The sequence below is a fragment of the Phalacrocorax aristotelis genome, chromosome 9 (assembly GCF_949628215.1).
Source record: "Phalacrocorax aristotelis chromosome 9, bGulAri2.1, whole genome shotgun sequence".
NCBI lineage: Eukaryota > Metazoa > Chordata > Aves > Suliformes > Phalacrocoracidae > Phalacrocorax > Phalacrocorax aristotelis.
In genome coordinates, this window is record NC_134284.1 from 31,088,555 (window position 1) to 31,113,523 (window position 24,969).

The following is a 24,969-nucleotide window of genomic DNA, read 5'->3' on the forward strand; positions in this document are numbered from 1 at the left end:
TTATTATGCTGCCAGTAGCGATAGTTCAGGTTGGTGTAATTTTAAATTTACTGTGAGATGAATCTGACATTTCTCTGCTGCTGAATAGGGAGCTTGTGCGATTCTTCAGCTCTTCACAAAGATGTCATAATTAATTCAGTAATATCACTTCTGTAAGTGGAGATAGAAAAGGAAGACACAGAAGCACCTACTCTGTGTCTAAGGGCTGAATGAACGACAGGCTTAGTTACTCCAGTCTTCCTGAAACTGACTGTATTTTTTTTAACATTCAACACAATTTCTGCTCCAATTTCTGCCTGTCAGCACACAAGCAGGACTTGTTAGCTGGCAATAATTTACAGCGAAAAAGGTCAGCTAATCTTTCCACAGCTGGCTCCAAGAAGCATTTCCATCCTCTGATCAGCAAATTCTTCTGCAATCCAAGTCTAGCTGCTTTTCTTTGTCCCTTTTCTGAGGGGGTAGAGAGTGCAGGGAATCAGATCCCCTGCCAGTATAAACCATCATTGCTCTGCTGCCTGAACAGGACCTCCAGCAAGATGAACATCAGATGCCCTGTCCCGCCTCACTCCACCCCATCCCATCCCAACCCAACCCTTTCCTCTTGTCATGGGAGCACGAGAGATCACCTCCCCTCCCTGCCTGAGGAGGAGGTTTTCCCTCGGCCAGGGATGCCCGGTTGGGAATCACTGCCCTGCTGAAATGCACAATGTTTTAATGCAATGGAAATAAAACAGAACTGTGAACTGGGACCAAAGTCTCTGTTGACAGTGATATTATTTGAAAAGATAAGACTTTAAGTGTGCACTGCACAAGTTAAAACCTGGACAGGCAGACAATAGAAGAGTAGTTTTCTCTTTTTTTTTTAAGTCTTTTGAAAGCAAGATTGCCTAGCATAGTCAGTGCTATAATAAATATACGTTTTTAAATGGTTTAGAGCAATTGGGAATATACAAACCCAGAACATTAGCATTTACTTTACTTTAACTGCCTCACAGAATTAGAAAAAATCAGTTCTTTCATTTCAAAGCAGTTACATCTCCTCAAGCCAACTGTTAAAGAAAAATGAATTAAATTAATGTGCCCTTTTGAATTTAAGCACCAAACATTCAGAAGATGTGTGTATAAAAGCACCAGCACTCCCAGGCAGCATTTACCTACACACATGCTGTATTTCTAAACACAGCATGCAGACGGCATTTTCAAAGATAAAACGTACCTGAAATGTTTAGCATTTGTACCTGAAACACCAGGCAGTTTCAGGCGCGAGGAGTTACATCCTGGACCAATTTTTATCCCTGGCCTGGCCCACTCACCTGCCTCCGACAGACATAGACCCTCAAAGCCTTCCCCAGCTGTCAGCTTGTCACAGCAAATGGAGACAAGTAGCTCCAGTTTCTGAACCCTGTTCACGCCTCCCAGCGGATGACCAACCTCGGCGGGACTGGATGACTTGGGAGGCTAATCCTGCCTGCGTCTAAATGCGGCCTCTGCATTTCATCCTAAAAGACCAGCTCTTTTTCCTTCTGATTCTCCTGTACTACAACTCTATTCTTCTGCTTTCTCTTCCAATTCCTTGCATGACACAAGTTGTCAGCATTTTAAAACTTGTTAATTTTTTTGTGACCTTATTGCATTTAAAAAAAACTTCAGAAAACGTCAGAAACAAGCTGGGGAAGAGCAGAACTAATGAAGCCTGTTTTCCTACACATTTGTGCTCTTTATCCCCTACCACCAACAACCAAATTCCACCACGCCCCCCGGACACCTCCAGCTCAACCAGAGACAGCCCAAGAGGCAGCACACGCTGTGGCTACTCTGGAGCTGCACGCCATCAGGATGGACCAGCTGACTGACCCCTGGCCATCAAACCTACTTCTTTTTGCCCCTCTGTAAATGACCCTCTGCCAGCTGACAAAATTTATAGAAGCATAATTGTCTTTGAGAGAGTTGCCCTTCTTTCAAGTGTGAATGAAATTGGCCAACCTGTTAAAAAATGATGATGGTGGGGGAGAGACTGGCGAGAAGACAGATGGCAGACAGCTCAGCTTCTTTAGCCTCCACTGAGCTGATTGAGAAGTGGGAATGCTTTCACCCTCTCATGAAAAATGATATCACTCTTTCGTTGAAATTCAAAACTTAGTTTCCGAACATTAAAAATGTGACTTTTCCAACTGGTCAAAATTAGGATGACATCAGGGATGTCTTGGCAAAACAATACTTGGTGCTTCGCCAAGGAATGAAGCTGCTCTGAGCAAGGAATTAAAATGTAGCTAGAACAAGATAATCACAACAATAAAACAAAACACAGCCAAGAACCCCCGGGGAGCCCGGCAAGACCCACACGTGCTCATGCTGAATAGTGGGCTTCCCAGCAAGAGCAGTAACAAGTGGATTGCTAAGCCCACCATCGTATTTGCACGGTGGTGTTGTACACCACGCACACAGAAAGCCTGAGTATTTTACCAACAATTTTACGGGTGGCCTCAGACCAGTCATTTAGGCCAAGCTGCCCAAATCTTGGCACCAATACCTATGGCCCTTTCCCTGAGTTCAATGCCAGCAGCTTCACCGTAGCGTGTGCTGAGCTTGCACGGGGATACAGGCAAGTCTGCCCGGAGGAATAAAACAAATCCCAGTTTCGTTTGCCCCGTGCTGGTGATCAGTCTGAGAAAACCCACCCATTGCAACCGTACTGCAAGCTCCTCTGTCAGCATACGGTGGCTGAGGACACCCCACAGGGCATCATGAGGCTGTGGGAACAGCAAAGCAAGTACAGTCTCCCCAGTGGTGCCCAAGTCCTTTAGAGTAATTACTGGCACCCCTTAGGATTTTATTTACATGGGAGAAATAGCACGGAGTGGGTGGTGGAATTGAGGCCAGGCGATGGGCAGGGTGAATTTTAAGTGGTTTCCAGAAAAATACATGGGGTGAAACGGTGTTACGGCTAATCAGGCCAGGAAAGCATGGCCCCAGTACTGACTCAGGCCTTGCCACTGCCTCGGCAACAGCACCCACCCGAGCTCCCAAACCCCAGAGCACCTCGCAGACGGTGTCTGGTTGTGCAGATTCCCCTCTGCGCCACAAGGAGCTGCTGGGGGAGCTGGCTGCAACCCAGAGCAAACTCCCAGTCCCTCCTCCGCAGCCAGTCCTGATGCTGAGATCTCCAAAAATGCAAAGTTTCACCAGCACTCCCCCACCGCCTCCCCTCTCAGCTGAGCCTGGTCATCTCACCAATGTTAGTCTTTAGGAAAAGACATTTTTCATCATCAATTTGCACCAAGTAGGGCAAGTTGTTCTGAACTCCCTCGTGTCTCTCTGAGTCTCCCAGTGTACCCCATTTCCCCACTATCTTTCAGATGAAGGGCTCTGGGCTGGGTTTTCCGTGTACCCAGACGTGGCTTGTACCAGCTGCCGTTGCTGAGGCTTCCAGGGACTGAAGCTACCAACCATCGCCAGAAAAAGAAACTCTATTTCTGGTCTGGTCCTGGAAAGCCAGCCCTGCAGATGCCAGCAGGGATTCAGGAATTGTGGTTTCTCATGTCTCCCTCAAAGACAGCACTGCTATTCTGAGAGGAACAAACTACCCCCAGTTCAAAATCACCAATTTGGAAATTTTTTTAGTTTCTGTATTTCTCTGTCTTAATGTAGGCATGGATTACAACTGCGACCTGGCAGAAGTATACCACATGGGGAGGGAAGGTAGAAGGAAAGGGGGAAGAAAAGGGGGAAGAAAGGGGGAAGGAAAGGGGGAAGGAAAAAGGGAAAAAGGAAAGGGGAAAGGAAAAAGGATAAAAGAGGAAGCCCTGACCACTTCAGGGCTGCCCAAGTTAAAGCATGTTGTTAAGGGCATTGTCCAAATGCCTCTTAAACACTGACAGGCTTGGGGCATCAACCACCTCCCTAGGAAGCCTGGTCCAGCACATGACTACCAAAGGTATGTGCACCAGATAAAGACATGCCCCTCACCACTGCAGTGATGTGCCTGGTGCCCTGTCAGCCCTATTTCAGCCCTCCAGCCCAGCGCCTGAGCTCTTACCTGTTTCCAAGGCAAGATGCATCTACCCTGTGGCCACCCCAACTGCTACGGGGGCATCCCTCCGTGTCCCATTCACACGGCCAGGATGTCAACAAAGCTGGTATCTACACACAGGAGACACACTGTTGACACAGACCTCCACATGCCCTGGTGCCGGTACCAACACATCCATGGACGTATAGAAGAAATTACGGCTGAGGGACCGCCACAGAGTTTGGGGCGAGGGGCTGCTCCCCCAACTCCTGCCAGGGGCTGGATGAGAGATGGGGAACACTAGATATCAAATGCATAGCCAGCACTTTTCCTTCCCCACATAGAGCTGGCTGAAAGGCAGTATACTGAGTGAGGAGGCAGAGATACAGCAGGACATGGGAACCTCTTCAGTCCCCCAGAGCCCCTCAGCAGCCTCTGCCTGCTGCCGCAGGCCCCTCTGTCAGTGCGGATGGATAGGGAGACCAGGGCAGGGGATATTTCCCACTCCTCCCAGTTATGCATTATGCACCGGACACCCGCATCCTTGTTCTGAACAAAACACGTCCACCTCTCCTAGATGCATATTCACTCTGTTCTGCCACAATGCAAACAAAAAGGAAGATACACCAGTTTTGCATGTCTACATGAGCCATCTGCTTCTATTTTATTCATAAAAACCTGTAACAACAGCATTCACCATAACAAAATAAGACCGTTTCTAAGGTGTGGATGGTTGTATGTGTGTGTGGATAATTTCAGCACACAATTCTACAGAAGCTGAGTTTAATGCTTTTTTTCCCGTCAGATATCATCTAGACATTAGTATTCCTAACGCAGCATATAATTAGCGAGAGGCAATATATTGTATGATCATGCAAGTTAGCACTTAAGTAGAATAAAAATGTTTCATTGTCAAGTACGTGAAAAGCTAAGAATAAACCCGTACCACTCTTCCTGTTGAATATCCAAACATCTTTTCATCGTATTTTTCATCTTTTTTATCACAGTTTTGCACTTCAGATATCTCTTTCGATCACACACGCAGCAAGTGAAGTGATGCTCGTATCATTCCGGTGAACTCCCCAGTCAATACCAGTCATTTATTAAGTAGATTGAAGGTACACTATTCAGTGCAAATCTTTGAACTTTACAAAACTGAAAAGGGTATATGAATTTGTTTCTTATAACCTTCACAGTATGAACAATTCTCCTTTTATAGATTTAATTATCATAAAAAATAATACAGCAATAAATTAAAGCTCTAGAATACTTGCTTTTGCACCAACAGAAGTTAGGGACCTGGCATCCTTATTCATTTGTCTGTATTGTTATTATTTGCAGTGATCGATTTATGGATAAGTTTTGTGCTTGTCCATCTCAGGTTGAGAAAGGAGAGCTGAGATCTCTATCGCTCCCCCTCAGCCACAGGGCCGAATTACTCCAAATACCAGCTGGCTCGCTACCTGCCCATGGTCTGTGCTGAGTATATCACGGCAATGATAGAAAAAAAAAATCTTACAGGGACATTATTCTGCTACACACCAGGAGGGAGATGCAGTAAGAGGGCTTACAACGCTGTCCTGTGGCAACACACTCCGCCAGCGATGGATGTCCACTGCATAGCCAGTGGAGGGGAAGGACTACCGTGTCACGGGGTGCGTGGAGGGAAGAGGAGATGCATGCACACACCTCAGCCGCTGCATCGCCAGTGTCCAGCCGTGAGTGCAGCAGCGAGTCAACAAAACCTGTACCTGCCAGAAATGGTATATCGTTCCAGTCGGGAAAGAAGCCAATACACACTTAAAATAACTTATTATATACAGTATATTTAAATAAACAGTCAAATATACATTGAGCTGTGCTTCATGCAAAATGCCTGGGGGCACTCTACCACAAAACACATTTTAATATATACAACAGTATAAATGCCACACAGTATATTTAAATGCTAAGTTGACCAAATGATTACTTCATTTACTCATCTTGACAAACAAAACTCTCTGCTGGGAAAAAGCCAATGAAGTTACAGCTGAGAACACAGCCCAGCAAGACAAAAACCACAGCAGTGCCAGCAGAGGACTACGGGAGAGATGTGATACTGGTTTAATTGGAAAACTTGTGCTTGAGATGCCACATAGTGACAGCAAGAGATCAGAGGACAGGTTTTATCCTGAGCACCACGAACATAAAATATTGCTACCAGGCACGGACCTGACTTGGAGCAGATCTCTACAGATATTAATGAGAGGATGGGAAATGCGATGATGGAGACAGTGTGACGGAAAAGCACCTGGAAAGTGTTAACGAGACACAACAAGGATGAGGAAAGCTGGCAAAATTATATGAGTTTTCCCAGCTGCTAATGAGGAGAAAAATTTGTGAAGTTCCCCTAAGTCCGAGAAATTAAGGGAGGGGGAAGTATTTGGCACAATAAAATGCCTTCCCTGGAGGTCAAGGTTAATTAATGGTCGTGGGACTCAGGAAAGAATTCAGCTTTTGTCTGAATCCTTCTCATTCTTCGCCCATGGCCAAGATCAGCATTTCATCTCGTTACTCAATGAGATCAGGGGATAGACACCTCCATAGTATTTGGTATCTATTTGACGGTCACTCATTACAGTCAGGAGGAAACTCAAGAGCCAGGAGGTGATGTCCTCACTTCCTTGCACCTGCAGCTGCCACAGGAGATGTGATTTCTGTTAAACTACTTTTGTTAAGTAAAACCCAACAATCTGGTTTCCAATTTCCTAAAGAGATGAGCAACTAACAGGTCTGAATGGAGCTTCATAGCTCCCATTTGGCTTTTAGGTTTCTTCTTCAACCTTTCCCAGCCTCAGCTGCCTAGCACTCACAGGATGCAGCACGTACAGTGTTTTTTTGTGCAAGACCACAGAGTACCAGAGCCCACCTGCATTGCTGTCAAGCAGCAAGGACTTCCTTCATCAGTGGCACCTTGTAGGATTCGGGTTTTATGTCCCTGTGACAGGCGATACCCAAATCCCATGCAGGTTCCCAAATTAGGATTAAAAATGTCTCAACACTGGGCTTGTATGTGCCTTATACAAGCACTGGGTTTTCCTTGCTCTGTGTGTAAGGACCTCTCTAGTGACAGAGCTTTGCTCGGGCTGTTCAGCTCTGCAGCAAGATCTCAAAATTTATTCCCCCATGAGAAACTCAGGAGCAGAGAGGGGGGAAAAAAATCTCACCTTCAGCCTTCTAATTTAGGGGAGCACCACAGGGAAAGCCCAGCCCGCAGGTCTCCTCTTCCACCCTTGTCTGTACAGGTGGCTTGTGTGGAGAAGAGAGAATGTAATGCTAGAAGAGATAAATGGTATCTACCAAGTTCTTTATCCAGGGTACAGTATTGACCTATATCTGCTTCATAAAGGTGAAAAAACATGGAGAGCTGTGTGGGTTGAGCGGGAACATCTTTCTGCTGCCAGCTGGCAAACAGCTTGGGGATTACAGCATGAGGATTAATAGCCTTTGTCATTTTGTAAGTGCAGATGCTAACCTTACTCACATGACAGACTGATCTTCTTTGGATTCTGTGCCTGTTTGCTGTTCCAGAAAGATGACCTTGGGCTGCTGTGAGAGACAAAATATTTACACATTCATTTCTTAAGGCCTACAGCGTAGGCTGCAGGAAGACACGAGCTCATTCTGCACTGAAAAGAAAAAAAACAAAACCAAAAAAGCTTTATGTCTTCACCAGATCTGGAGCTAAGGAATCATGCAGAGAAACTGGGTTTCAGCTCAGGCTTGATGCCACCGCAGCCCGGCTGTGCTGCTTTCTGGAGCACAGAGTGAGCAAACTCCCAGCTCTACAGCAGCAGGAGCGCACCAAGAGCCTTCCCTCCCCACCTCCTTCCCGGCCACTGCTTGGGGTTTTCATTTCTCGCACGACAGCTTGTTAAATCTGCACCAGATTCCAAATAAACACCCAAACCAGCTATGCTGAATTATCCTGTATGTCTTTCCAAGCTTTAGGATCTGTCAGCTTCTGGCTGCTTTCATCACAGAAGCAGATCAGCTGGGAGCCAGCATCACTGCCTGGGGTATGAGAATGTATTTGCCTGGGTAGCACATGCTGAAGGGAAAAACCTGCCTCGTTCAAAGTGTGAGCTCTTCTACAAACCCTGGCTGCTTTTTTTCCCCCCCAAACCATAGTTACGAACACCACACTTAGTACATTTTAAATGGAAAGCGGATGCTCCTGCATACTAATTCCTTCAGGATCTGTTGTCCTTTTACAGAGCACAATGCTTATGAAAAAAAGGAAGAAAACAGAGAACAGGTGGTTTCCTCTCTCATTAACTTGGTCCACATTGACGTGAACCGCTGTCACTACTTTGTCATTATTAAAGTATCACAGCCCAACCAACAAGCTTCGAACTCCACAGCAGACTAGAGATCATGGAGGCAAGGTCCTGATAATGAGCATCGTAACTTTAAGACGACCCCTCCAGGAGTCGGCTCTCCTTGCGCCGGGGATAACACGATAGGGAGGGCCATATTCTTTGCTCAGGCCTTCTGTCCACCTTTTGTGCTGAAGGGCAGAAGAGAGCTGAGAGGCAGAGAGATGAAGTGCAGTGATCATACAGATTAAAGATGACGATAAATATGGGAGTGGAAAGAAAGCTCTGCAGGCACACTAGCTCCAAGGTCATCACCAGCCTCAACTGAAGGAGAAAATGAACTGCCACCAGAGGAAATGCCTGCTCCTCTGCCAAGCTGCCACCTCAGGCTTTATGCTGGAGAAATGATCAATAGCAGCTGGCAGCCTTTGGTTCTGTGCGTCCAAAAACACCTAAAGACATTCATGACTGAAGATCAGTCGACTATGTAAAGCACCAAATAACTTCTCTGGATCTGCAGCTACTAAAAATATATCCAGGTATTGTCCCTGTGCCCCAGGAGCTACACACCCCACGTTACACTGGAAGGCAATCACAGACAAGCCAGGGCGACGGGAGCGAGCAGGCCACAGCAGGGTCCAGGTAATTAAAGACACCGGTAAAAAGGAAACCCAAACAAATCAAACAAAGTAGCAAATCATCCAGATAAAGCCTTTACAAACGGGCACTTCAGTAAGCTATAGCTGTAGCTCAGTGGGCTAAAAGAGGTACTCAGTTCTGTGGGCATCATTGAAAGTCAGCATTATTACAGGGAATATAAACGTGGTGAGATCATTCTGTTCTGTTGTCAATACACATTAAAAACAAAAAATAACATAACAGCACAAAGCCTAGCAGGACAGGGGCGTGCTGGCTGGAGAGAGACCAAGGAAGGAACAGACTGCAGCTAGCTGAATTACGCTGTTCAAGATACAGAGATGTATCCAGAGCACTTGCCCACAATATTCTGGGCTTATGCCAGTGCAGTTAGTTCCTTCCCACACAATGGTTTTGTGGGTTTTCAGGCTTTTTTTTTTCCCCCAAGAGAAGAAAATTCAAATAAGCTACAAGGGGATTCCAGACAGTGGTGTCAAAATGGGCAGAATTATCTTAGAAAACATGAGTGCATTAGGAAACCTCCGAGCATTAGGACTTGCAAGCACCCAAGCATTCCCAGAACCAGATCAGCTGTTGCCTTCCCACTTGCTGAATGTCCCACGACTCTTGTCCCCTCCTGGAGCCCCATGGAAGCAGAGGTTGGGCATCAGCACCAGCACCCCCATGGATGGAGGCCAGCAGAGCACAGGACCCCAAGTCTACTGACCACCACCAACTGAGAGCCAAGTGTGAGTCAAGGTTCCCAAGGAATAGAAAACTTTCCAGAAATTTAGGCTTGTCAGCCACTTCCAAAAGAAACAAGGAGTTAAAGCATTGACTGAAAGGGCAGTGGTATTTACATAAGAAAGACCATGAGCACAAGACCAGCCTGTATCAATATTAGCAATGACTAATTCAATCTGTCAATGGGAAGAATTACAGGAGCTCTGGAATACGGGGGAGCTGCTGCAAAGCCTTCATTTCATTGTTGACTTGTCATTTCATTGTCAACTTCATTGTTGACAGACAGTCAACACCAAAAAGAAAAACAAATTTCAAAAGCAACACAAATTCCAAAATACAGCTAGCAAGCATGAGCACCCCCAGCACTGTGGTCATCCCAAGATCCCTAAGTTCCTCCATTGCTTCAGCAGGAACTTAATGAGCCCCACAAATGCACTGCTCAAGGCACAGATGTGCCAACAGGTTTAGCAGCAGCTCCAAAAACCCAGTGGTCCCCTTCCCTCAGCCTTTTTCCCTTCCCTCCAAATTTTCCTGGTAAAATATCAGGCCAAAATGTTGATGCAAGGATGCAGCAACCTGCTTCCATTTAAGAGAAAAGTTTTAATGTGCTCAGATACTCATTTACTCTAACTACGCTGTTTTCACTTGACTCCCAATACTCTACACTGAAATTATGTATTAAAATTCAGTTCCCTTAATGTCTGTATCTTCAGAAAAGACCTTGATGTGAAAACGCCATGAAAGTCCAAAACCAGTTCACTTCATTGCTTTTTAAAATGACCTTTTCCAAGAATTTTTTTTAATCACACTATTATAAATCTGGGTTATCTCCAGTTCACTGCTGAAACATATTATCAACTTATACTTTTCCCTTAGCTAATCATTAAGCATAAGCAACACTTTGCAGTTCAAGAAGTTATGAAGAGAATCTCAAAAAGTTTATTATATGTACACATCCCAGATAACAAAATTACTTGTAAACACTTGTATATACATTTTACGCAGTTCAGGAAAAAAGATGCAGAGATTGGAAAACAACTAAAATCAGCAAATGCACCTTTTGAATTGAGCTGTTTCCTCTGCTTCTTTCCCAGAAGAAAAGTACATAATATAAAAGCATTTCTATTCTGCTGGTTACCACTCAAATGCTCATTTTCTCTCGCATTGGCAATACACCAGCATTAACAGCACAGACAAAAATGTATTTGTTTGCTGAGCTGTACTTGGGTTAGATCCTGCTTTGTGATACAAAGCCCCAGTAGTGCAAAGCAGATATTATGCCAACTTATCTAGGCAGTGGAGGACAACTCTCCTGCATAGGAAACCCACCAGTCTCAGCAGAAAAATGATGCTCAGACAGTTAAGTGAGAAGAATATATAAAACCACGGCCTGTAGAATAATTGGTGTCACCTGTACCAGAAGTTCTTCTACATGCAGATTGTTCTGTCTGCCTCGCGAGGACAGACAAAGCCTGTGCACATCACACCAAATGATAACCTGTGTGTTCACACCACTGCCCCGCAGGGTCTGGCTAGTCTGGATGTGATGCAAACCAGCACCGAGGTTCCATTTTGGTCAAACAGCCAGTGCCACAATCTGCACTAGTTAGATTTCAACAGCACCGTTGAAGGGAAGGAGATGACTGTGGTGCAGTAAGAGGCAGAATTTGGTGCCACGTCTCAGTAAATGACAAAAACAAAACACGAAGTGATTCAGTACAGACAAACCTTTTCAGCAAAATATTTCCCGTGTCTTGCTGTCATCAGCAGGAATGGGGAAATGCCAGTCCTCTCATGGAGAGCGTGGGGAACAGGAGACTGGGCAGCTGACAGTATTTGAAGATCTCAGCACCCTACTGCCTACGTACCATCACTACTCTAGATGATTAACATCCTCTGCTGTGTTGCACACAGCATCACAACAGCTAAAAACTGCCAAACTTTCAGTAGTCAAGTAGCAGACTAAGACGTGCCCCCTATCCATCATCTCCACGACTTCAACTCGCAGAGACAGGAAAAAAGATTAAAAAGGAAAATGACAACGTAGTCCGAAAAGTAACTACAGAAAAGTGTCATCACCTCATCCAGCAAGCCTGCTCCGTGCATTGTTTTCAGTTAGAGGCAGGAAACCTAATACTCTTCTTTGGTGTTAGTTCAGCAGAGCCAGCAGCCCCTCTATAGGGGTCCCCTGGATCCTATCCCTTGCACACAAGAGAGCTCGCCCCGAAGATGAGGTGACATGATCTGGCACCCTCTACTGCTCAGCATGCCAAAATGGTCCCTTTTCAGATCCCGAGGAGATATTATAGGGTAGCATATTTGAAGAATAGCCCTCAGCAAACTGATTTGTGCTTAACAGAACTGCAGAGAAATGACACATCTAAAGCCTTCCCATGTATTGCTCACAGAAATGCTTTTCTGAATGAACCTCACTTTTAAAAAACAAAGTAACACATAGGCAAAACAATGGTGCAGAAAAGAGTGATTCAGGCACAAAGGTGGATGTGCAGCTTGTTCTGGTCTTTTTTGGTATTCGTGATGACAGAAGCCATGAACTTCAAGTAAGCATCTAAACATGCATTGTCTAATTGCAACATAAAACTGATGCTAGTTATCTCCCGTGTAAACATATGGCAATGCAGGCTAACAAGTGCACAGGATGCCTAACTAAAAATACTGGTAATGTTTAGTCCTAATATTAATTGTTAGTACAGAAGAACAGTAGTAATGTCGAGGCACTTAAAAGTTGACAGAGAATTCAAGAGTGCTTTTCCATGCTGCCTGAATAATATATCATCCAGTCTACAGTGGTATCAGATACTTATTTCTAGAACCTAGAAACATGAAAATGAAAGAGAGAGACTGTGATCTGCATGCAGGTTAGCCTTTCTGTGAGCGATCTGCGTGTCAAGAATATTTGCAAACTTCATTAATATAAATAAAGGGAGGGAGGGAAGAGAGTTTTCCCACAAGAAAATGGCATCGAAGTCAGTCTGTGATGATTAAGCCTGTGACAAAATGAACGAGACAATGACCCACAAGAGGATTTTGTAGGTTTTCCCATTCCTTTTCCCTAGTGTTAATTATTTGGATTTAGAAAATGCAGGACAACGTGGAAATGCAAGAACTAAACTTGCTTCCCAGGCCTTGCCACCTTCTGTACCCATGACTGCTGACACTGAAAGGTCGGGTTAAAGTGTACGTGACCTGTCAGAGCATGGTGCTTGCATTGGGATAGCTGTTTTCTGCTGATTGAGAACAAGGGAGACAGCCCATAGTCCCAGGACCCACAGGCTGCCCGGGTAACCACTAGGACTCCAGCAGCATGTGCCACCTGCAGACCTGCGTCCCCTTCGATTCCTTCATTTCCTGCCAATGACACTGCTCTTCCTCTCCGCTGCTGTTCTGACCCATAGAAATCCAGCCGATCATCTCTTTGCGCTTCATGCTGCGTCTGTTGAATATGGAGATCATTAGAGTGACGTCGGAGAGCTGGAAGAGGGCAACCTGGAAGATGAAAGTTTCCTTGTAGACGGGGTTGGGTTGTCCTCGACGGATGGAGGTCTTGCAGCGAGACATCTCCTGGCCCACAGAGTTGAGCAGGCAGAGCTTTCCATAGGTGTCTAGGACAAAGAAGAGGAAATAACGTTTGGCACGAGTGGCAGATTAAAAGCCCCAGGCAGTCAAAAAACACCCGAAAAGCTCCAAGTAGAGCAGCTTTGCCTGCAGTGAATAACAGATGAGGGCTGGACTGCTCTCCTTATAGTAAAAGCTAGGGAACAAGGAGAAGCAGGTGAAAGCATCTCTTGGATTTCCTCATATTCCGCTGGAGAGAAGAAGGAAGGAAACTGATGTGTGTTTCAGCCCTATTCTCATGGGGAGAGCAGGAAATCTGGTTCCCAAGCCTAGCAAACCTGCCTAAGACTAACTGAAACTATGAGCATCTCTATGGGTTCTCCACTTCAAATGGTGTGTCAACACCTTCCCATCTTCTCCCTCACAACCAAGCCGTGTTGGGGCTGTCTTACCAGGGCTTCCTGCACTTGCCTCTCCACCACTCTACTTTGGAAGAATGCCTCTATGACCTATTATTTGAGAGAGCAAACAAAAAGGGTCCTGAAAAAGAGGGAGAGGAAACCTGCATACACAGTGAAATGATTTGATTCATCTCATCTCACATGATGAGACCAAGGCCTGTTCCAAATTCTCATCTTAACTTTTCTGGTGGATTCAAGGTCAGTTTTGTTCACTATTTAATTCAATACAAGGAGTAAAAATGCATAGTAGATCCAGGGAGGGGATGATCCAAGTCAGTGTTCCTGTAAATCCACCCCTAAAAGTCTTGCTGCCTCCTGTATTAATTAGTTCACCTCTGTTATGTGGTTGCTATTACTGTGATCCCAGGATGAGCTCTGTGGTCCCAACGCTCCACAGACCCAGCTCAGTGTAAATTTTAACCCCACTCTGCACGTGACAGTAACAGATCACTTGGCTAGAAAAGTCCCCTCCTAACCCCTTCGTAATCCGTGCCTGGGTTTCTGCGAGTGAGTATTATTTCAGAGCGCGCTGAAGATAGGAAATAAATAACAAGCCTCCATCTCTTGTCTACAGCATGTCTATCCTCTTCTGTTCCCGTCTGATGTGCTATTTTACGCACTTATCTACTGAGCAACACAAGGTGTGAAATTACACTTCAGGTGTGAAAACACTTCTGTGTCTCCAAAGCAGGGCTCTCCACTCCTCTCAAACTGTTCCACTGAAAAAGCTGTCAGGAGACTGACAATCAAGGAGCAAATTGTGAGCCTGCACAGCTGTACAGCTATCAAGTTACTGTGGGGAAAGTTCAGCCCAATAATTAGCTGGGGGTGCCAGCTTGGCTCCCAGCGTAACACTGAAGTAGATCTTGCCAACAAAGACCTACTCATTAGACAAAAAAGCAGAGCTCTGACATGAAACAGTTTCCTGACTGTATCTGGGAAGGAAAGAACTGCTTTATCAAGAGGTGGACTAATTCCCACAGTAATATTCAGTGTTGGTGGTGCTCAGGGACTGAAACCCGTGACAACTTCAGACCGATCATAAACACAAAGCCCAAGACAGGACTCTCTCTTCTAGCTCAACTCAACGAGGAACGATGCAAGACAACTACCAGACAAACTCTTGCAATACTCATAGAGATGTCACTTTGCTTTGCACTGACAAACCATAACATGCACTGAAACATTCCTAATGTGGAAGTCCTGGTTGCTGGTCTGAGGCTGCAGGGAACTCCCTGGAAATAAAAATAAGTGGGGAGTAGGGGTTGTATGGATTTTTCTAGTGTATTCACCCTTTTTTCTGTGAGGAGGAGATTTCAAAAGAGTGAAAAATCTCCACCAGGCTGATTTTTAAATACAAACAAGCAGCTAATTAGTACAATTCCCTGTTTGAATTTGAGACTTCCTTTCTTTCAAATTGAAAGCTTACATTTTCTAGATATTTTCCAAACAAATCTCATTCACAGGCAGAAAGCTGGAGGGGCTCATTTCTGCTGACATGCAGGAGAGGTGAGTGCTGAGACTCAGGAATTCATGGTGGTGAGACCCTCTCTGTTTGCTCCTGGCCCAACGGCTGTTTTTCTCTAGACGTGTCCCTGGTGCCAAATCGCTTTCCCCACTACCCTCTGAGAACTGCTTTGCTGAGGGTGAGGGCATTTGACTGGGATCACTGTAGGGGTGGGAACAGTCAGCAAGGGCAGAGCTGGGACATGAAGCAACACTGGAAAGGTCCTGCCCCTGAACCCCTTGGCAACTCCTGGGAGGGTTTCCCTGGGTGTGCTGGGGCAGGGGGTGGGCTGAACAGAGCAGCGGTATGCAGCCAAGAACTGCTACAAACACCCTCACTGCTATCCCACCCGAGCTTGACAATGTGCAACATAACTAACAGCAAATGAAATACTTTTTTAGCTTATTTTCCCATACTGCTTTAGGGAAAAGTCACCCACCAATGCCTATACATGGTTTTCTGAGAAGATGGGGAGAGGGCTGAGGTCCAGATTTTCCTCTCAGTAAACCTTGCTATCATCTTTCCTTCTGACTGCCACCACTATTGGCAGCTCAGGTGGGATACATCACACCTAAACCATGGTTTAGGCAGTCCCCTACAGAGACAACCAAGTTATAGTCAATACTATCAAAGCATCAGATGATATAATTCAGCAACGATCTAGTAGACAAAGCTACCATTACAGATGATTTAGGTTTTAACACTAAAGCAAGTGCCACAGCTAAAACACCTCATAGGATACTGTTTCAGGATCTCCCAGTTAATTTTCCAGGCCATGAATGGATTAATTTCTTGCAGCCATAAACTCTAGGATGTCAAATCCCTGACTCAGGCCTCAACTTTTGCAATTGAGCAGTAATATAGCTGGTTTTAAAGAAAGCTGAGCATCACACACAACCAATGACTTAAACCCAACAGAGATCAATGTCAAAAAATTAGGCTTTTTCTTTAATACACATCAGATCTGTTACGTTATTCTGTACAAGGCTGGTGGGGATTCTGTAGGCATCATCTGGATTAGGCAAGAATGTGCAGGCTGGACTGAGACTACGCTCAGGGCAGAGCTAATACTAGGACCCCTATTCATCCCCATGTAAACATAGGCACAAAACCAGTGCAAGTGACAACTAAATCAGACTGCTAATTCTTCTCAAAATTATTCCACTGGGTGTATTTTACCAGCTAAAAGAATCAAGCTTGCCTGAACAGAAATAAAAGAGTAGGTGTGGATAATATATTTAGCATCTGAAATTTGCTTTGCAGAGCTGGTACGTATGAGGCTGGGCCGTTATTCTGCTTCACTAACTACATTTTAAGATTGCTTAAGATTGGTTTGCCCTTACTGCATTGTGCTCCTTGCAGCTTCTTTTTAGATGTTCCATCAGGAAACACTTCCTAGTTCTCCTTGTGGTCCAGTCTCGTCCTCTGAGATGGAAAGCTTCCCCCTTCGGTTGGCTTTGCCAAAGAAAATCCACCCCCGGATACACGGTGAAATTAGTGGAACTACAGCAAGGATGAACTTGAAAATTTACTGAGGAATGTATGTGTGCGAGCATCTATTCATTATGAAGGCAACATTTTCCATCTAATTACATGCTCAGATTCAGTAATGGCCTCATTACTGTGGTATCTCAGCACTTTATACTCTTCAGAGTATTTACTTTCATGCCACTTCTGTCAGGCACAAAAGGAGAAGAGAGATTAAGGTTTACATTCTTTAAAATGCCTAAGTGCTCACCTTCTATTTAGGCACCTATCTCACCAACATGAAGAAGAGCAAGACCTCTTAATATCTGGGGGTGTCTGAGACTACAGCTTGCCCAGAAGTCTGTGAAGAAACAGGAACAAAGTCTAATTTTGCTGAGACCAATTTTAACACTGCATCCACCAGGCTCTCCTTTCCATATAGGCTTTGGAAGAGAAGTTCTTACTAGAGATGATTTTTACTCTAAATTCATCTTTCATCTCTGGCATGAGTGGACTGAACAATGGTCACGTATATACACAATATCAACACCTCTGCATTTAATACCACAGTGAAAAGCACTAAATCAAGGAATGCTTTAAGAAGCCAGACACATTTTGGGCTGGCGCTGCATAATCTTACTCCAGGGATATGGCCAAACCTCTCCTCATGCAGACAGCTCTGTCACCATCAACACTGCCCCAACCATAAAACACCTCTTGAGAGCTCATCTGCAAAGGCAATCAGTTTATCCATGATTCTTCTAATGACCCATTTCTGTCATCATCCTTCTAAGGGAACTAACTGATAATGACAACTCAGGGGAATAATCAACTATAATTTATACATTCCTGTTTTTGGAGCAGGGACCATAGTGTGCATTCTGCTTTCATTTACCCTAAGCTCTACCATTATTAATAAAGCTGACCCGTGAACAAAAACACTGCAGTACAAAAGCATCCAACCCCCTGCTTGAATTTATATTTAGAAAGGAAATAAACAACCAAAGACTCCTGACCCCTCAGGTCTGTGGACTGCAGCGTACAACACAGTGCTGTATGAACTTCCCCACCTGTGCTCCAGGCAAGCTAGCTCATTTCCAAAAGCAGTATAACCATGTCAGCATGCTGCAATCCAGATTAACAACACCCTCAGTAAAATAAAGCCTTGGGCCTAGGGCTTAATTTCACCCAGCTGTCATGTCCACACTCTTGGCCTATGTAATGAACGGCAGCATTGCATGGCAAAGCAGCCCCAGAGCTCAGCTCTGCGGTACTCTATTCAGCACAGCTCAAGGTAGTATCTCTGAGACGCAGAAGACCATTGCTCCATTAGCGCATGGCTTTACCTCCCCATTAAACCAGCAGTGGGGCAGATACCCTGTGACCCTGGCTCACTGCAGCTGGGTTGGGAGGAACAGCAGGGAGCAAAATTAGACCCAAGCTTTTGTTCTCAAACCCACATTGTGAAAGTCTGGATTAGGGCAGAGGCAGCTTGTGGTCTACTCTATATACCATACGAGATCTAAGAGCTGCCTACTACCTCGCTGAGGAGCCAACTTTCCTTCTCCTATTCCACCCAGTCTCTGTTGCTCAGGTCCCCTCTCCTTTGGCTAGCAGCTCTCATGCAAGGGAGAGGCTAGGATCTGGCAACCTTCGTGATGTGTGAGTCATCGGAGAATAGACCAGCAGTGCTTTTAATTTAAAATGCAGCAGAAAGGAGTGCACTGCCCCCTGGAAGCACTCTTTGGCCTGAGGGGAGGGAGTTGCCAGCATCAGTGACTTGTTCCATGCAAGGAGAGGGGTTGCAGAGGGCCTGGAGACAAGGGCTCCCTGGAAGCAATGCCCTGGTCTCTCAGGAAAGGAGGTTGCTTCCAGAGACCCTCCAAGCTCAGTTCCCTGCTGATCTTCCTCTGCTGCACAATGCCCAATATCCACTCCATTTTACAGTGCCAGCCTTCACCTGGGACAGGCGTTGGGCTGTGGAGCCAGCTTACCCACCTCCCTGCACTCTCCACCCTGAGGAGGTGCAGCTTTAATCCAGGTTTACTCAGGAAAGCATAACACAGACACCTCTTCAGATATACAAGGTTACTCTCCCCTAATACGGGTATTTCAACACTTCCCACAACATACAGTGGGCTTTATGCATCGCTGCTGCCTCAGAGAGGGGGTGGGAACTTTAACTGAGAGCATATCAGAAAGCATGAATGCACAGCTTCTCAGCAACGGCAATGGTAGCAGCATGATATAAGGATGCTTAAGCCTAGCTTTTCTCACCTCCAGCAGTGGTGCCCGCAGGTATGGCTTTATTATACAGCCTGTGATCAGATCTCCTGCAAACACTGCTCTGTAGAGTCACTGCAGATTTGCACTAACGATTCAGCTCCAGCTGAAATTTGGAATTAGGAGTGTTCTCCCCTGGAAGCAATGGCTTTTTCTTCTCCTTGTTTTGGGGAGGGGGTGGATGGGGACGATTTTTTTTCTTGTTCACAGCTATGGGAGTGGGAGAGGCATCACCATACATTCCACTTCAAATGCACTCCTTTGATTCAGAGATATCTTCATTTTATATGCAGCAAGTGTAACATGGATTATACTTTTTATAGACCTTTTGGAAATATAAAAGTATTGAAAAAATTATTGAATAACTGCAAGCTATCACTGGATGTCTATTTATCACGGAACACCTCCCACATAAATCTCACAATTGCTCCTTAAAAGTCCATTATTTTGTGACTCACTTTTCTAAGCCTAATCAGTCCCAGGTCTCACACATGGTGGGAAGAGCTGTACCAAGCCAGTCCATCCACCCAACAGTACCCAATGCCACATGCCTTAGTAATTCTTTAAAAATATGGCAAATATGGCACATGCTGATTGTCTCCCAAAAACTCTCCCAGTCACCAGTGATTTGTGACTCAAGAACTTCCTCAGTCAGAGACAGTGTCTTCGTATTTAATGGTCCTCAGTGGATTTTTCTTCATGAACTTGTCCTGTGCTGTACCAAACTCAAGTAGACTTTTAGCATTCACAATGTTCTGCAGTAAGGAGCTCAATAGCATAAGTGAAGAGCTGTCTCCTCTTCAGGACCTCCTCAATTCACTTTATGATCCTTTGGTTTTATATCAGGAGAGACAACGAATAACCATTGCCGACTCACTTTCACAATGACACTTATGATTTCATAGACCTCTGTGAAATCTTCCCCCGTCTCCCCCTGTTGTGGCATCATAGGAGGTGCAGTCTATTCAGCTGCAGCTCACTGGAAGCTGTTCCCATACTCTTGATTGTCACTCCTCGCTTCTTTCCAGTTCTGCTGTATTCTATTTGAACGGAGGGAGCCAAAACTGTACATGATATTCGTTAGACTGCTGACAGTGTATTTACAAATACCAATTTTTCATTTTTTCCCCTGTATATTCCTAACCTTTGATGTACTACTTCATTACTGCTGCTGATCCTTGAGTGGACATTTTCCTCGAGCTATTGACTATAAGCCTAGTATTTCACTCCCAAGAGGCTCTGAGTCCATCCAGATTAGGTTTGAATTCCATCCCTGCCCCCATGCAATACCTTACATTCATCCACACTTCATCTTCCACCTCACTGCCCAGATGCTCATTACTAGACCTCCTTCTGGGGCTCCTTGCAGCCGGCCTCATCTTTGCTACTCTTACCTTTCTCAGCTGATCTTATTGTTACATTTATTCAAGCCATATTCAAGGATGGGTATTGAAAAGACGCAGGAGGTGATCTTGTACAAGCTTACTATGACTGACTGGCACGTACTCAGCAGTGAGTAGTGGCCCAGCACCTCTACTGCTCTGTTAACAAAGCTCTCCAGACTGAGCCTGCCCCAGCTTGACATGGTACAGACCCCCCTTTTATTACTGATGAGATGGGAGCATGACTTAAAAAGCTTTAGGAGGTCAAGTAAGCTCTCTGTTCAGTGCTAGGTATGCAGGTTAAAATGAAATATTTTTTATTCAGCTTCCTGGTCTGAATGAAAACAATTAAAGAAATTAACCTGTGCCTTAGTTCTCCAGGAATGAAACAGGGATAATAACTTTCCCTCCCTCACAAACAAGTTGATAAAGTAAAAACCACTAATGCCTTTCAAGAACTCTGATATCAGAGCAACAAATACTGTGTAAAGATCCTAATTTTACTATGGGAGCATCTTCCATACTCCTTGGCATTGTTATCTACGGCTCAGGTAGCTATTTGTTTTCAGAAAAGTATTTACTTAAAGAATTTCTCCTTTTCCCAATAGAAATCTGATCGCTTGTTCTCTCCCTCTTGTCTTTTCCAGCATTAATGCTATTGTATTTGTTTGAAGGGGTTAATATGCTGCTGGTATAATAATGATCATGTACGGATGTAATTATTATGTGTGCTTAATTCTGCAGCTGCTGAAAAGTTTGGAGGACCTTTTTTTAGGCGAGGGAATATCTTTACAATAGTCCTTCTCAAATTGCATTACACACAGACATTACCCCCAAAAGAAATGCAGAAGGGGGAAGAACGAAGCCTGGATTAGAGGAGAGAGAGCTGCACCCAGCAGAGCAGCTCATGAAGGGTAAACATCATGTAGGCAGAGACCATCTCTCTGTTGTGTGTTTATACACAGACAAGTGCAAACGATCCCTGGTCCACTACTACAATCCCAAGGTACTACTACCACGCACATAGTATGTAACTGGTTATAAATTTTTAAAGACATGTCTGCCAGTGGTGTAGGCTTCTCTTGTTACTTTTTTCAATAGTAAACGTCCTTTAGACGAACACACCGGGTTTTGTTCTAAGAAGATACAATACCACAGACCAAAACATGAACCCCTACAAAATGCCAGCATAGGTTAATGATTTTTACAAAAACCAAAGAGAATGAGGCTTCCACATTCCACACAAACCAAAGCACTAAAACATTAGCACTAAAACACCGAGGGTGTCCACATCTGACAAACCCATAGATGTTGTTCTGCATTAGGCATTTTGGCACACACTGATAATTTACAGTCCAATGCTGCAGCCATACTCTTGAGTGCTCTTAAGTGCTCTGAGTGATAATGGATCTATTTGTGTGATCAGGGACTGTAGACTCAGGCCTATAACTCAGCATGTTCCCCTGAACAATACCTGGACACATCCTTGACCAAACTACCCTTAAATCCCACACATGTGACCAGAAGAGAAGACACTGTTGCAAGATTTAAGTCTGTAAGCTGTCCAGCTGTTTCCTAATCGAGTTATTACCCATGTAAGCACCCATCACTCTGATATTTAGCTGACTCAGTTTAACACTCTGCATCCCATTTAAAGGTTTAAGTGAAGCACAAGACGTGCCCAGGAAAAATTGAGACATGCACAATCTTCCTTTCCTTCTCCAAAAAACCATCTGCTTTAGCCTCTGCAGTCTGTAACATCTAAAAATCACCAATGCCCCAGTCTAGTTCCTTCTTCTGTACGCAGCAAAATCTCTGTGCAAGGACGCTGAGGAGGGAGCACGCACGCTGCAGGAGATGCTGAGCTCACCTGTGCAGGACCCCAGGTGGCAGAGAAGAGGGTTAAGGTGGGCAGAAAGCACAGCTGGAGAATTTGCTGTCTGCAAGACTCTCCTGTCATTTGCTATAGCTGCAGCTATCATCAGCAGCCAATACTAAAGCCTGTGACAGGACCACATATGGATACTGTATAGGCTCTGTGCACGCAGGGCTGGGAACGGTGATGGATTCTACCATAGACTTCTCTCAGTCTTCCCATAAACGGTTGCCCTGAATAGCAGTTTGGGTTTGGTATTTAAGTGTCCCAAAGCACTATTATGTTTGAAATCCCCATGATACTTTAAAGAAATAAATCACTCCCTCTGAGCCTCAAACAACAGAACCACAGACAGGACGTATTTGAGAAAACACAAGGGCTATTTGCTCAGCCTCCAGAAAGGGAGGTAGCAGTTTTAGCTTTCACCTCGTGAAGGGCTTATCAAGCATCTCATTCAGCCACCAGCGTGTTTCAGACAGTAACGATCGGCCCTCACAGCACTCCTCCGCAGTGCCTGCAGGAGTTATCAGTGAATTGCTACTCCAGCATCTGAAACAAGTGCTGGTTTTCTTCCTCCTTTTAACTTCTTTCAATTTCTGCTTCACTGGGTTTTCCTTTTCTCACCACACTACTGGGAAATTTACTGGCACAGAAGAACAATGCAGAATGTAGAAGAAACAATGTGAGTAGGAATAAAAGAGGCGGATTGTGATAGGTTTGGAATTCACCTGTAATAATTTATGAATTTCCCTGTTGCCCCTAAGAACTGATCTAACACTGAGAGGTACTGGTCTGACAATGCTAAAGTTGACCTGGATACAGAAAGGACACAAAGAAACAACTCAAGATAGCCGTAACAGCAAAGATGGAAGAACTGTTATGAAACGTCAGGACTATTAGTTTAGGTGGTTGACAGGAGACTTTGGCTAGCTTACCAAGCAGATTTAACTAGGTTTATCTGAAGCCCTACAAACACAGAAATGGAAAATTCAGCCAGAATTTAAAATGAAAGCTCCCTCAAGGAATGCCTTTTTTTCTCCTATCTTGCTCCTGTTCTCATATCATCAACAAACACAAAATGCTTCTCAGGTTTAAAGATGCTGCCAACCAAGCTACTGCACTCCCGTGCGCCCACCAGCTAAAAAGCAGAATGGGATGTCTAATCAAGGCAGCTAAACTTTTCCATGCTGAAAGTTAGCCTCTGCACACACGGCTATTCTGCCAAACCCCATCCCGCAAGAGGCCCAGGACAGACACAACTCCCAGCACTCACAAACAATGAGTAACAGGGTTACTCAGCTTACTGCAACAGACGGACCTATACAACATGCACCCAGAAAGACATTCCTTAGAAGAATACCACAAACATCAGTAATTTGTTCATGATATTGCAGGTAGTAAGCTGGAAGGCAATTATTTGAGTTCTCTTCAGTAAAGAAGTTTCATTTATTGGAAAAGAGTGGGGCATTATGGGTGCCCGATCCAGCCAGACACAAGACAACTTGTACAGGGCCTGATTTAAGAACAGAAGTGCTGCATAATCCTCATCTTCAGGCAGCTAAGAGACAAAACTCCAACACCATATATCAAAACATGCCAGAAAAAAACTGCAACAAATGAACTTGGACCTATATTGGGACTATTTTAATTTGATTTCTGAGAATAAAACTTCAGGATGTATTTACACTGCAGCATATATCACAGAATCACAGAATGGTGGGGGTTGGAAGGGACCTCTGGAGCTCATCCCGTCCCACCCCCTGCTTGAGCAGGCACACCCAGAGCAGGGGGCACAGGAACGCATCCAGGCGGGGGGTGAATGTCTCCAGGGAAGGGACCCCACACCCTCCCTGGGCAGCCTGTGCCCCTGCTCTGGCACCTGCACAGGGAAGGGGTTTTTTCTCATATTCAGGTGGAACTTGCTGTGTTCCAGCTTGTGCCCTTTGCCCCTTGGCCTGTCATTGGGCATCTCTGAAAACAGTCTGGCCCCATCCTCTTGACACTCACCCTTCAGATATTTGTAAGCGTTGATAAGATCTCCCCTCAGTCTTCCCTTCTCCAGGCTGAACAAACCCAGGTCTCTCAGCCTTTCCTCATAAGGGAGATTCTCCAGTCCCCTGATCGCCTTGGTAACTCTCCGCTGGACTTGCTCAAGCAGTTCCACATCCTTCTTAAACTGGGGGGCTCAGAATGGGAAACGGTACTCCAAATGTGGTCTCACTAGGCCAGAGTAGAGGGGGAGGATAACCTCCCTCGCCCTGCTGGCCACTCTCCTTTTAATGCACCCCAGGATACTCTTGGCCTTCTTGGCCACAAGGGCACATCACTGGCTCATGGTCACCTTCCTGTCCACCAGTACTCCCAGGTCCTTCCCACAGAGCTGCTTTCCAGTAGTTCAGCCCCCAGCCTGTACTGGTGCCTGGGGTTGTTCCTCCCCAGGTGCAGGACCTTGCACTTACTCTTGTTGAATTTCATGAGGTTCCCCTCAGCCCAGCTCTCCAGCCTGTCCAGGTCTCGCTGGATGACACACAGCCTCCTGGTATATCAGCCACTCCTCCCAGCTTGGTGTCATCAGCGAACTTGCTGAGGTTACACTCCATCCCATCATCCAGATCATTGATGACTATGTTGAACAGGACTGGACCCAGCACAGACCCCTGGGGAACACCA

At 45.2% G+C, this 24,969-nt stretch overlaps 1 protein-coding gene across 1 annotated transcript in view; it reads right to left on the minus strand.

Annotated features, from left to right (window-relative positions):
• Positions 1 to 4,648: 4,648 nt before the first annotated feature.
• Positions 4,649 to 24,969, minus strand: part of SYT16 (synaptotagmin 16) — a 76,984-nt gene continuing 56,663 nt past the window's right edge. The window contains exons 7-9 of the mRNA XM_075104146.1: positions 13,090 to 13,370; positions 7,524 to 7,597; positions 4,649 to 5,760 (exon numbers count right to left, since the gene is read on the minus strand). Coding sequence (XP_074960247.1) covers positions 7,529 to 7,597; positions 13,090 to 13,370 — 350 coding nt within the window. The 3' untranslated portion in view covers positions 4,649 to 5,760; positions 7,524 to 7,528. The remainder of the gene's footprint in view (positions 5,761 to 7,523; positions 7,598 to 13,089; positions 13,371 to 24,969) is intronic.